General features: G+C 35.7%; 2 protein-coding genes across 2 annotated transcripts in view; both read left to right on the top strand.

Annotated features, from left to right (window-relative positions):
• On the top strand, positions 1–1,124 carry LOC145318758 (rhythmically expressed gene 2 protein-like). The gene is made up of 2 exons (XM_080160274.1): positions 1–616; positions 982–1,124. Exons 1-2 carry the CDS (start codon positions 28–30, stop codon positions 1,122–1,124), a joined length of 732 nt encoding a protein of 243 aa, XP_080016400.1. The 5' UTR covers positions 1–27.
• A 476-nt stretch (positions 1,125–1,600) lies between these two features.
• The window catches only part of Polr2B (RNA polymerase II subunit RpII140), a 15,044-nt gene continuing 3,788 nt past the window's right edge, over positions 1,601–12,856 (top strand). Inside the window, exons 1-18 of the mRNA XM_080160254.1 lie at positions 1,601–1,738; positions 2,117–2,206; positions 2,776–2,975; positions 3,567–3,798; positions 4,074–4,260; positions 4,945–5,062; positions 5,466–5,622; positions 6,072–6,214; positions 6,624–6,718; positions 7,516–7,585; positions 7,903–8,136; positions 8,410–8,534; positions 9,361–9,511; positions 9,935–10,048; positions 10,270–10,409; positions 10,984–11,124; positions 11,984–12,125; positions 12,414–12,482. Of these exons, the coding sequence (XP_080016380.1) occupies positions 1,624–1,738; positions 2,117–2,206; positions 2,776–2,975; positions 3,567–3,798; positions 4,074–4,260; positions 4,945–5,062; positions 5,466–5,622; positions 6,072–6,214; positions 6,624–6,718; positions 7,516–7,585; positions 7,903–8,136; positions 8,410–8,534; positions 9,361–9,511; positions 9,935–10,048; positions 10,270–10,409; positions 10,984–11,124; positions 11,984–12,125; positions 12,414–12,482 (2,523 nt within the window). The 5' untranslated portion in view covers positions 1,601–1,623. The remainder of the gene's footprint in view (positions 1,739–2,116; positions 2,207–2,775; positions 2,976–3,566; positions 3,799–4,073; positions 4,261–4,944; positions 5,063–5,465; positions 5,623–6,071; positions 6,215–6,623; positions 6,719–7,515; positions 7,586–7,902; positions 8,137–8,409; positions 8,535–9,360; positions 9,512–9,934; positions 10,049–10,269; positions 10,410–10,983; positions 11,125–11,983; positions 12,126–12,413; positions 12,483–12,856) is intronic.

Genomic DNA, 12,856 nt, shown 5'->3' with positions numbered 1-12,856 from the left:
CTAAATTCTACAAAATTTCAGAAAATAATGTTTAGAAACGTTCGCGTTATTACTTTTGACATTGTAGGCACTGTATTAAGATTCAAAGAACCACCCGTGGCTAAATATGTAGAAATTGCAAAAGATTTTGGCATCAAAACAAATTATGACCAAGTCCAGAAAAGTTTCTATTATAATTGGAAACTTCTCGACGAAAAACATCCTCATTTTGGTTCTACAACAAATATTAGTTCAATGTTCTGGTGGGTTAATTTAGTTCAAGAAACTTTTAGAGATGTTTTAAAAGAAAATTATAAAGAAGATGAGGTTAGAGCTATGGCCAATATTCTTTATGGATATTATCATTCGCCCAAACCATATCTAGTCCTAGATGATAGCGTTGAAACTTTACATAAATTAAGAAACAATCAAAATAAACTTCAAATTGGAGCTATTTCAAATTTTGACAATCGTCTTCATGATATAATACCATCCTTGGGGCTTAAACAATATTTTGATTTTATAATAACAAGTGAGGATGCTAAATCTTCGAAGCCGGAGGCAGCAATATATGATTATGCGTCAGCACGCTGCCACGAGTCAGCTGAACTGCTGCCAAGCCAATTTTTACATATAGGCAAGGATAAGCTATTGATTTTTGAACTTATGGTGTTTGATTTTAATTAAAGGTTTTTTTTCAAAAGACAAAAAAATGCAGGTTTATATGGTTTATATTCTTTAAAGCAGATTTCTCTCGGGAGGGTTTTGATGGTACCGACCCTAGAAATAGTCCCAGGACCTATGAGAAGCGAGATCCTTCAGAGACTGACACAGATCCTGTTACTTTTATGTAAGGATTGTTTTGCCATGTGTTTATTATATTAAAATTTTTCAAGTTAGACAGCATCTGACTTAGGTGGTTAGTACTTTGCTAGGTATCGCATACTTAATCTATAGATTTAGTTTTCCATTATTATGGAACTTATCCTTTGCCTGTATTAGGGGACGATATGGACAAAGATTATTACGGAGCCAGAAATGTTGGTTGGAATTCCTTGTTGGTGGACAGGCATGGAGGTGGTTATACCCTCATTCAAGAGGAACATGTCATCAATAAACTAACTGATATATTTAACAAAAAGTAAAAAGTTTTTATTGTTGTAGTTGAAGGCATGACTCCAGTATGGAAATGACAAATGTATTATATTTAGAAAAGAATACATAGAGTGTATAAAAGTGTATTTTAGGTCATTTTATTGTGTTTTAACAATGTATAACCTATGTAATGATTTATGGTGCTAATTAAAATGGATGGCTGTGGTTTTTTTTTTAAATTGGTTATATATATTTGATTATTTTTGTTTTGAATTTGTTCAAATTCTCTAAAATATTGATATGTCCGACTCCTTTAAAAGATAGATTCCTTGTTTATCAACGAATTTTTACAATCTAGGGGGACAATTTTTCAGAATTAGATATTATCATACCATTACCTATTTAAGCAAAAAATTAAATACCTATTAAAATAACTTCTTGTTAAAGTTATTACCTGATTTATAAATTGTTATGAGATCTGTTTTAAGATTCAAGAATTTTGTAAATTAAAAAGATATTTTCAGATAATTTCCCCCCCTCAATTTGAAAATGTATGAGATGGATGATGATTACAATGACGAGGGGGAGGAGGCGGAGGAGATCTCGAACGAGATCTGGCAGGAGGCCTGCTGGATTGTCATCTCCGCCTACTTTGATGAAAAAGGTAGGACACCTGCCATTTGTTCTAATCCAGTAGCCCATCCGCTAGTTGTCGAGAGTTTGTTAGAAGCCAAACTGTTTTAGCAAAATTAGAAGGAGTGCTTTAAGGGTTAAACAGGCTCAACCATCCACATTTAATATATCGAGACAAAGGGTTGGTTATCTGTAGTGGTTACATCAATGGGGGATATAAGTCCTCACATTATTTGTTTATAACATACCTAGTTGAAAAAATACTGAAATATTTAAGCAAAGCTTTATCTATGGTAAAACTGAAAACCAACAAAGAGATATGAAAAAAAGATACAATTTTAACAAAAACTTGATACAGATTTTTAAGTTTTATCAGTACCTTGTTTTTAAAAACCTGTGTTTTTTATAGGTCTTGTACGTCAGCAGTTGGATTCATTTGATGAGTTCATACAGATGAACGTACAAAGAATTGTAGAGGATGCTCCACAAATAGATCTTCAGGAAAAGAAAATATAAACATCACTCATGTTTTCAATTTCTTAATTACCTGCGGTTACGCCCCTAGAGGCCTCTAAGGACACTTGTGGGAGGAGTTGAATTCCATAACCCATTTTTTTTACATTAGATTAAAAAGAATAATTTTTAAAAATTTGGGGGGATGTTAGTTTTTTCCAGGATTGTTTCTCTTGGGAGGTAGGAGGTACTTTCCCCTAAAATAGTTATAAACCTTTCCAGAACCTGTAAAGGAGAACCCAATCGATTCAGCGGTTAGCGAGATCCTTCGGTACAGACAGACAGGCACAGACAGACTTACAGACTGACAAACAGAGGGACATCCTGTTACTTTATTATATGGACTAGCGGCTTTGCCTCTAGGAGACAGACAGACATCGTACTACTTTGTATTATAAGGATAATAGTCTGTATATCAATGCAGTACTGTCATAAATCGTAATTATAGATATTTAATATTTTTGATAGAATAAGTTATTTCAATGTAATCCTAAATTTTTTTTTTATTAAAACTGTTTAAAAATGATAACTTGAATTCATGTTTTCTTGACCTGTAGGGAGAAGCCCAGCATATAGGTGGCGAGGTCGAGACCCCGCCCCGTTACTTGCTCAAATTCGAGCAGATTTACCTATCGAAGCCTACCCATTGGGAAAAGGATGGTGCCCCCACCCCTATGATGCCCAACGAGGCAAGGTTGAGAAATTTGACCTACTCCGCCCCCCTCTATGTGGATATTACTAAAACAGTTGTTAAGGTAATAAAGAATTTTAACCGATATCGTTTTTATTTTCTGTGACACTTTCCTTGTTATGGTTTAATTACCTTCCAATAAAATGCATAAAAGATATGCCCAGGACTTTTGTTACTGAATTTCAAACTGGTATACAATACATACAAAGTAGAACCAAGTAAAAACTAAAAATATAACGAATGTTTTTATTTGTATAATAATATCTCTCAATTTCCTTGTTAGTTAAAAATATATTTATTATATAGAACGCTCAGAACTCCGTCTGTCTTTTTATAGTTAGCTAGCACAATAAAAGTATTTATATAAATAGTTACCTAGATAAAAATATATTTGGTGTAATTCAGAAATTAGCAAGGATATTTAGTAAGTTAAAAAAATAACCCTTCTGTAGAAAATTATTGGTTTAAGAGTTTTAACACTACTACTTCGGAACCAGCCAATCAAAATTAACAGAAGTACCTAAAGTTTTAAACAACAAATAAGATAACGTGGTTATAAAACTTTGGGTACCAACCAGTTCAATATACCCCTTCCGCATTCCCTGGAAAATATACCTATATTTATTAGTAATCTCAAAAAGCTTCTTTTTTATAGGATGGAAAAGACCCCATAGAAACACAACATCAAAAAACATTTATTGGCAAAATTCCCATCATGTTGCGGTCAACCTATTGCCTGCTCAACGGCATGACAGATCGTGACTTGACAGAGTTGAACGAGTGCCCGCTGGACCCTGGAGGTTATTTCATCATCAACGGCTCCGAGAAGGTTCTGATTGCCCAGGAAAAGATGGCGACGAATACTGTCTATGTGTTCCAAATGAAGGGATGTTTGTTCAAAATATTAATATTTAATATTCTAAAATTATCCAATCGATCTGTTTTTTGGAATTCTGATTCCTAGTACAACAAAATACAGTGTTAAAAGCGAAGCGTCTCTATAATTATAATCCTAAAAATGTAAGTATGTCCTTAAACAAATTCTGTATTTAAGCAGCTTTTCAACAAATTTACTTACAATTTTGATTCGACCTTTATTTATTAATATTCTGAAAATTCTGACATTCTACAAGTGTAATTTGTACAAACACAAATCTACAGGACGGTAAATTCGCGTACAAAACTGAGATCAGATCCTGCTTGGAGCACTCCTCCAGGCCCACCAGTACACTGTGGGTCAACATGTTGGCTAGGGGCGGAGCAAATGTGAAAAAATCCGCGATTGGCCAAAGAATTGTGGCCATTCTACCCTACATTAAGCAAGAAATTCCAATTATGATTGTTTTCAGGAAAATATCGACGCGTTGATATTTTATTTTTGAAATTTCTTAAAGTTATTTTAAAAGTTGACTAAAGTACCTATTTGGGATCCTAAGTGGTGTTCTTCAGTGATCTAAAGGGATAAGACAAAAGCCGATAAATTGATGTACATACCCAATGATGATACTCAAAATTACCTCTTCCGCAGATAAAAGAATCAAAATTCACTAGAGTCCCCAAAATTGTTAAGAAAGCGTTATTTTAAAACTAGGGACTAGTGTAATAAAGAGCACAGTGCCCCCTCCCTTCCTGATATGTAACTATTACTTTTAATTGTATTTGAATATTTCATGGTTTCGGATCCTCATTGATTTTTTGCGGATCCGGATCCGTATCCTCAAAATTTGGTCAGTGCAGTTCCGGATCCTTGACAATAAAAATAAAATCACCAAACCTTTCAAAAATATTTATTCTTTAATTCGAAGTCAAAAATACTTTTAATTTTCAAGTCTGGCCCTAAACCTTAAAGATTGGCTCTCATCAAGAGAATGTCTGAGATTGTATATAAATTTAGGTAGATTTTTCCCTTTTTTTCTCCATTTTTTTTTGAGTCCAAGGATCCGGATCCTTGGACTCGAAAATATGCGGATCCTTGCGGATCCGGATCCGAAACCCTGGAATATTTCAATGCGTCATATTAATGTTAACACCAGAGCCTTGGGTTTTGTAGCAGACAGAGATATTCTTGAGCATATCATTTATGATTTCGATGATCCAGAGCTAATGGAGATTGTTAAACCCTCTCTGGACGAAGCTTTTGTTATTCAGGAATTTATTTTAAACTTATGAGTAATGTTACCTACATTTTAATCTTATTGTAAGGCATATAATTACTAAAGTGTGGGTCAAACTCGTTTCTTGAAGTTTTAAAACATTTATAAGAAATGCAGACAATGTGAATTATAGAGTAGTAGATGGTCGGTCAACAATCTGAGGAAAGTACGAAATTAAGGACGTATTGAATATTAATCCTTAGGTTATGTATGTATGCTAGTGTATTAATAACTTTTTCCTTCGCCCCAAGCCTATAGGGGAGGGCAGAGGAAGTCAGGACATTAGCCTAAAACCACCCCAAGACATAGCTTTAGACAAAAATTCTTACTTTAAAAAAAATAGGATTAACAATGCATTAACTCAGCACTGTAAAGTTTACATAAAAATAACTGCACAGGAACAAAACGTTGCTCTCAACTTTATTGGTTCCAGAGGAGCTCGGCCCGGTGTAACCAAGGAGAAACGTATCAAATACGCTAGGGAGATCCTGCAGAAGGAAACTCTACCACATGTTGGAGTCTCAGATTATTGTGAAACAAGAAAAGCTTATTTCTTAGGTACGTATTTTACAGGGATATAAAGGGATAAGACAATTGTCGATACATTGACGTACATCCCCAATGATGATACACAAAATATATCCTTCTATAGATTAAATTATTAGTTGAAAACTCAACTTAATGAATCAACCGATCAAAATTTAGTCATTTCTAAGGCTCGGAACGAGATATTTTGAAACGGACAAAAATTCCTGATTCTACTCCTCAAGGCCTTTTCTTGGAGCACCATGAAGCTATAGTTCTGATTCAGTAATTTTTTTACTCCCATTCACAAATTGCTGTACAATTGTATGAGTGGTCGCAAGCGGTTTTTAGACTTAAGATAAATTTTAAATCATCCAGAGGTGTATTATACTTATATAAATCAAGTGCAGGTTCGCGCTTAGGTCTCAGATAAAAAAGTAAAAAATCGACCCATCCTAATATACACTCCTGTATTACTTTAGGTTACATGGTGCACAGACTGCTGCTTGCCAACCTGGGCCGTCGTGAGCTCGACGATCGTGATCACTATGGTAACAAACGTCTGGACCTCGCTGGGCCTCTGCTGGCTTTCCTCTTTAGAGGACTGTTCAAGAATCTTATGAAGGCAAGGATTAGTTATCATTAAATTGATATATTATAAACAATTTCCAGTATGGCTTCAAAACCGATTAATAACCTGTGGATTAGAACCAGTTCTCAGCTCTAATGAAATATTATTTATAGCATCGTAATATACCTATCCAGTTTTCTACTAATGTAATTTTTTTTCTAGTGGCGATTTATTTTGAGAGGGTGGTGTTACCCTCCCCCAAAATACTTAGAAACCTTCCCGAAACCTATGAGAAGACACCCTGCTAAAAAGAACCTGATCGATTTAGCGGTTACCGAGATCCTTCGGTAAAAAAATACAGACAAACACACAAAGTCAACCAGATAGAAATCATGCTACTTTATTATAAGGATTGCTGCGCTTAAGTTTTATTCCATTTACTTATACCTGTATCCGTGTATAGGAGATGAGAATGTACGCGCAGAAGTTTATCGACAAGGGCAAGGACTTCAACCTCGAGCTGGCCATCAAGGCCCGCACAATCTCCGATGGTTTGAGGTAACAGATTTATTACCCAAATGCTCATTCATACATAATACAGGGATCCAAAGGGATAAGACAATGGCTGATAAATTGATGTAATTGTACATCCCCTATGATAATGATGCACAAAATTACCCCTTCTGTAGATTACAATCGGTTTAAACGTTAGGACACTCAACTAAATCAACCAACTAATCAAAACTTCAAAAGTTCCCAAAGTAGTCAAGCAAACGAAAAAGGAAGCGATACTATAAAACTTTGGGGACTTGTGTAATTAAACAGCCCAATGTCCCCTCCCTCCAAGCATAATAATCCTTCCAACTAAAAAGTGAACGGATTTCTATTAGATAATGATTTTGTTAATATCTACTAATCTAGTAATAATATTAATTCCTTTCTACGAGAGGTGATATAATTTCCCCAAGCAAAGCAAGGTCTTGAAAAAATATTTGCTTTTCCATACCAAAATGTGTAAATGTTTTTACTTATAACTTGCAAGTATTTGTCCTCAGGGATCTAAAGGGATAAAATAGTGGCCGATCAATTCGTGTACATACCAAATGATGGTACACGTAATTACTCCTTCTATTGATTACAATAAGTGGTTGAAATGTTTAGAAACTTAGCTCTATGAACCAACCAATCAAAATTTTAAAAAAGTCCCTAAAGTTGCTGAGACAACGAATAAGAAAACGTTAATATAAAATTTTGGGGACTAGTGTAATAAACAGCCCAATGTCCCCTTCCTCCCTGCTTCCCATTGATCTCATTAAGAGATTATGGATCTAGAATTTCTATACTTATTTGTTTAGGTATTCGCTGGCCACCGGTAACTGGGGTGACCAGAAGAAGGCGCATCAGGCCAGAGCTGGCGTTTCTCAGGTAGGCAAATACACAGGGATCTTAAGGGATAAGACAATGGATGATAAATCTATATATGTCTTTATTGACTTGACTATATACCCATTCTGTACATTAGAGTTATTGTAACCATATTTTTCTATTTTTTCCCTCACCAGGGGAATGTTTTCATTTGTAACTTACATTTATTTATCATTTGTAACTTGTATTTATTTATCACCCCCCCCCCCCCCTCCTACCTATTTTTTATTTATTCCCCCCCCCCCTCCCCCCTCTTTAGCAGGGTATCCCGTGCAGAATAAATACACCTGATTATTCATGAAAAAAAATTGGTTTAGGTGTTGAACAGGCTGACCTACGCTTCCACCCTCTCCCATCTGCGGCGCATCAACTCGCCAATCGGTCGTGACGGTAAGCTGGCCAAACCCCGTCAGCTGCACAACACCCTGTGGGGTATGATTTGTCCCGCCGAGACCCCAGAGGGCGCTGCTGTCGGTCTGGTAAAGAATCTCGCCCTCATGGCCTATATCTCCGTTGGCAACACGCCATCCCCCATTCTAGAGTTTTTGGAGGTAAGTTATATGAAAGTAAACAGGAATCTAAAGGGATAAGACAATGGCCGATTAATTGATGTACATCCCCAATGATGTTACACAAAATTACCCCTTCTGTAGATAAGAATTAGTTGTTATAACGTTTGAACTCTCAACTTAATTAACCAACCAATCAAAAGTCCCCAAAGTTGTTAAGCCAATGAATGAGAGAACTTTGGAGAATAGTGTAATAAATAGCACATTGTCCTCTCTCTCTGACCAAAACCTAAATTGATGAATATATTGTCACAGGAATGGTCCATGGAGAACCTGGAGGAGATAGCCCCGTCCAGCATTGCTGACGCCACCAAGATCTTTGTCAACGGATGCTGGGTCGGTATTCACAGGGATCCTGATCAGCTCATGACAACTTTGAGGTAGGAGAAACACCAGGGATCTAAAGGGATAAGACAATGGCTGATGGATTGATGTACATCCCCAATGATGATAAATAAAATAACTCTGCCTGTAAATTAAAATTAGTGATTAAAATGCAACACTCAACTTAATGAATCAACCAAATAAATCAAAATTTACTAAAATCACCATCATTGTTAAGCAAAAGAATAAGAATACCCTTTCTGTAAATTAACATTCTAAGGTCTCCAAAGTTGTTAAGCTAATGAATTGTTATAAAACTTTTGGGACTAGTGCAGTGTACTAATAAACAGCACATTGTCCTCTCCCTCTCTGAGGAAACACTCAGGAATATTAAGGAATAAAAAAAGAATATGAAAAAGAGAGAATATGCCATAAATCATAAAAAAATCACGAAACCATCATAACAAAAATATAAATGTGTATTTATGTTATTTGAAGTGAGACTGACAGACCAACTAACGGACAAATTATACAATGAATGCTGAGTCATTGCTACATAAATTCTTCACTTAAAAAAGGACTGTGCACGAACAAGAGCAAGTGATTTAAAGCACCTTCCAGCATTATTTTTTGGTGTGTGAGTATAATAGGTTTATAACTAAAAAATATTAAGTTTCAGCATGGTTTATGGTCTCGTTCGTGCATAGTACCATTTATACTGTCTATCTAAAATAGCAACTGAGAAAATCAAATTTCCCTCTTAGCTCTTCGAACAGACAAAATGAATTATAGAGTAGCTTTGGTACAACAAAAATATGTAAATACTTGGGAAGGCTTTTACAATTACATACACATTTTAAAAATATAGTCTAATCTTTTTAGGAAACTGCGTCGTCAGATGGATATCATTAACGCTGAGGTGTCCATGATCCGCGATATCCGTGACCGCGAAATCCGCATTTACACAGACGCGGGCCGCATCTGTCGGCCGCTGCTTATTGTCGAAGACTGCAAACTGCTCATGAAAACAAGGAATGATACTTTTAAAAAAACTTTTCTGTATAGACTCTATACTTTATATCTCTAATAGCGGATACGCCCCTAGAGGCCTAGACAATGATGCACACATACCCAATGACAAACAAAATAATCCCTTCTCTAGCTTATAATTATAAGACAACGGCCGATAAATTGATGTACATCCTCAATAATGATGCTCAAAGTTACCCCTTCTAATATTAAAATTAGTAGTTGAAACGTTTGAACACTTAACTTAATGTTCCATCCAATCATAATTCACTAAATCCCCAAAGTTGTTGGGCCAACAAATAAGAATACATCCTTATAAAACTTTGGGAACTATGTAATAAGCGGCTCCTTGTCCCCTCCCTCCCTGATTGCCCTAGTATTTGATTAATGTGTTGGCTAGAGATCTTAAGTATCAAACTGGCACAGGCACATTGACATGTTGAAGGAGAGAGAGTTTAATAACTTCCAGTGGCAGGACCTCGTAGGATCTGGGGTTGTAGAGTATATTGATACTATGGAGGAGGAAACTACTATGATTGCGGTGAGTGAAGATATTCTAGGGGGAAACATGGAAAAATGTTTTCAGTACTCCTTATTTTATTCATTATTTTCCCTCTCCCACATATTTTTCTTGTATTTTTTCCACCCAAGGAGGGGATATTATGTTTTCGGGACTGTTTTTTTAATTCTTCATCCCCCCCCCCCTTCCTTTAGCAGAATATATACACCCCTGACTTATTGTAATACTATTTTAATGGATAGGTAAGCCCTGAGAACTTGAAGGCCCCGGAGGAGGGATCCATGTACTGTCAGACCTGGACACATTGTGAGATTCATCCTGCCATGATTCTTGGTGTTTGTGCATCCATTATCCCATTCCCTGATCACAACCAGTCTCCCAGGTACACTGATAAATAGATAGATTATAGTTTGATAGGTAGATAAATGGATAGATGGATAGTTGGAGAGACAGACATCCTGCTATGATCCTAGGAGTTTGTGAATCCATTATCCCCTTCCCTGATCACAACCAGTTTCCCAGGTACACTGATAGATATATAGATAGATAGATAGATATAGGGTAGGTTAAAATCAGACATCTGCAAAACTCTGGCATTGTTTGTTAGTAATGAGATTGACTAGGGATCTTATGGGACAAGAGAAATCTAGTGAGGAACCAACCAATCAAAATTCAAAAAAAAATTTCGAGCCAACGGATAAGAAAATTATTTAGTGGTGTTTTTTTTTTCCAAAGACGATTTCTCTTTGAAGGGTGAAGGTACCCTTCCTAAAATAGTAGTTATACCTTCCCAGGACCTATAAAAAGGTTCACTGTTAAGGAGAACCATATTGGTCCGATACTTAAGCATCCTGTTATTTAAAACTTTCAACTAGTAAGGGACAGCTGCCATAAAACGATGATACTTCGCTACACACAGACAGACACCCTGTTACTCAATATAATATTTCTTTCAGGAACACCTACCAATCTGCTATGGGTAAGCAAGCCATGGGCGTGTACATCACCAACTTCCACGTGCGGATGGACACCCTGGCCCATGTACTCTACTACCCACAGAAACCTCTAGTTACCACCAGATCTATGGACTATTTGAGGTAGAAATTGTACTTTTTCAAAGATATATAATATGGCCCCAAGGACCTCTTAAACAACGATCTCCAGAAAGTTTGTTTGTCAATCACACTTTCCATATTAATTTTTTTCTGATAGAGCTTATTTTGTCTGTAAGTATTACAATAACTTTTAATCCCATGAAGTAGTAGGATATTTTTTTGTATATGTGTAAATTTTTATATCTTTTTGCTTAAGGTATGTAATAATTAGGGATGGGAATCCGTCGAATTTTTGGGCCGGATTCGGATTCCGGATTCTGAAGGAATCCGTCAAAAACAGTGACGGATTCTTGCGGATTCCGGATTCTTATTTTTGGCGGATTCCGGATTCGGATTCCGGATTCTAGCAGTATTTTAAAAGGCCGTCCGTCACAGAGGGATAGCTTTTTTCGTTAATTTATCACTATGTTACTTGGTTGAAGCCTTGATTTGTTTAAAGTGTTGACTTCCAGCATAACTAAAACATTTACATCACATTAGTAATTATTAAAATTTGTTATGTAGAAATTTTTTTTTTGATCTTTGCCTTCAAACAGAGGGAGTTGTAAGAAAAAAGACGGTAATTTTAGCCTACCAATTTAGAATCCGGAATCCGCTATAAAAAACGGATTCCGGATCCGGATTCGGATTCCAAAATTGGCCGAAAATTGGGCGGATTCCGGATTCGGATTCCGGATCCGGATTCCCATCACTAGTAATAATTCAAAACTTGTTTTAAAGACATTAAATTGGGCTTGTTTCATTTATAACTAAATTCGAAAGGACAGTAACTTTTGTTGCAACCTGGCATCACTATTTTGCGATTTAAAAACTAATTGGTAAAAGATTCGTCTCTGTTAAGATTTTCTGAGCTGCCCGCAGGTATCAACAGTATTGTAGCCATTGCCACGTACACTGGATACAACCAGGAGGACAGTGTTATTCTCAACAGCTCTGCTGTAGACAGAGGCTACATGAGATCTGTCTTTATGAGATCCTATAAGGTAGGAGTTTAAAGCATTTGGGATCTTTGGATAAGACAATGAACGATAAATTGGTACACATTCTCAGTGAAAATAGATTAGAATTATTGGTTGAAAAGGTTGGACGTAATTCGGAACAAACCAACAAAAATTCAATTAAGTACCCAAAGTTTTTAATTAAGATAACGTGATTATAAAGTTATTGAAATATTTGTTATTAATGAAAGCAAGCTTCGAAATACACTACTGCGATTTGATTTTTTTATTAGGTAACCATCTATATTTTTCCATTTAATTTAAATGTGTTAGGATTCTGAATTGAAGAGAAATGACCAAGATGAAACTTTTGAGAAGCCCACTCGCGAAACTTGCCAGGGATTTACACAATTAATTTTTTTAAAGAAGAATTATCCTACTGACTGCAAACTATGCATTATTATAGTGAATTATAGGTGAATTCTTAAAAAACTTTTGCCCCACTAAAATTTTAGTAAGGCTAAATTATCCCCTCTAAATTCTTAGTTTGCCTCACTGATTTTAGTGGGGCAAAAGTTTTTTAAGAATTTACCTCTGAAATCAATCGTATTTTATAAAGTAGTTTGTTGGGGCTTAAGATTTAATTTTCTACTGACCTGAATGAGTTCTCCATTTTAAAATAGTTGCGTTCTGGCCTAGATGGTTATAGGCTAGTTTATTTTTAGATTTAAGTCTTGAGATAGGTTTAAGCTTTTTTTTTAAATCTTTGAATACAG

This window comes from Acartia tonsa, chromosome 5, assembly GCF_053477335.1.
Source record: "Acartia tonsa isolate MP-2025a chromosome 5, ASM5347733v1, whole genome shotgun sequence".
Lineage (NCBI taxonomy): Eukaryota > Metazoa > Arthropoda > Copepoda > Calanoida > Acartiidae > Acartia > Acartia tonsa.
Note: the sequence above shows the minus strand (reverse complement) of the source record. Positions and strands in the feature narration are given on the sequence as shown.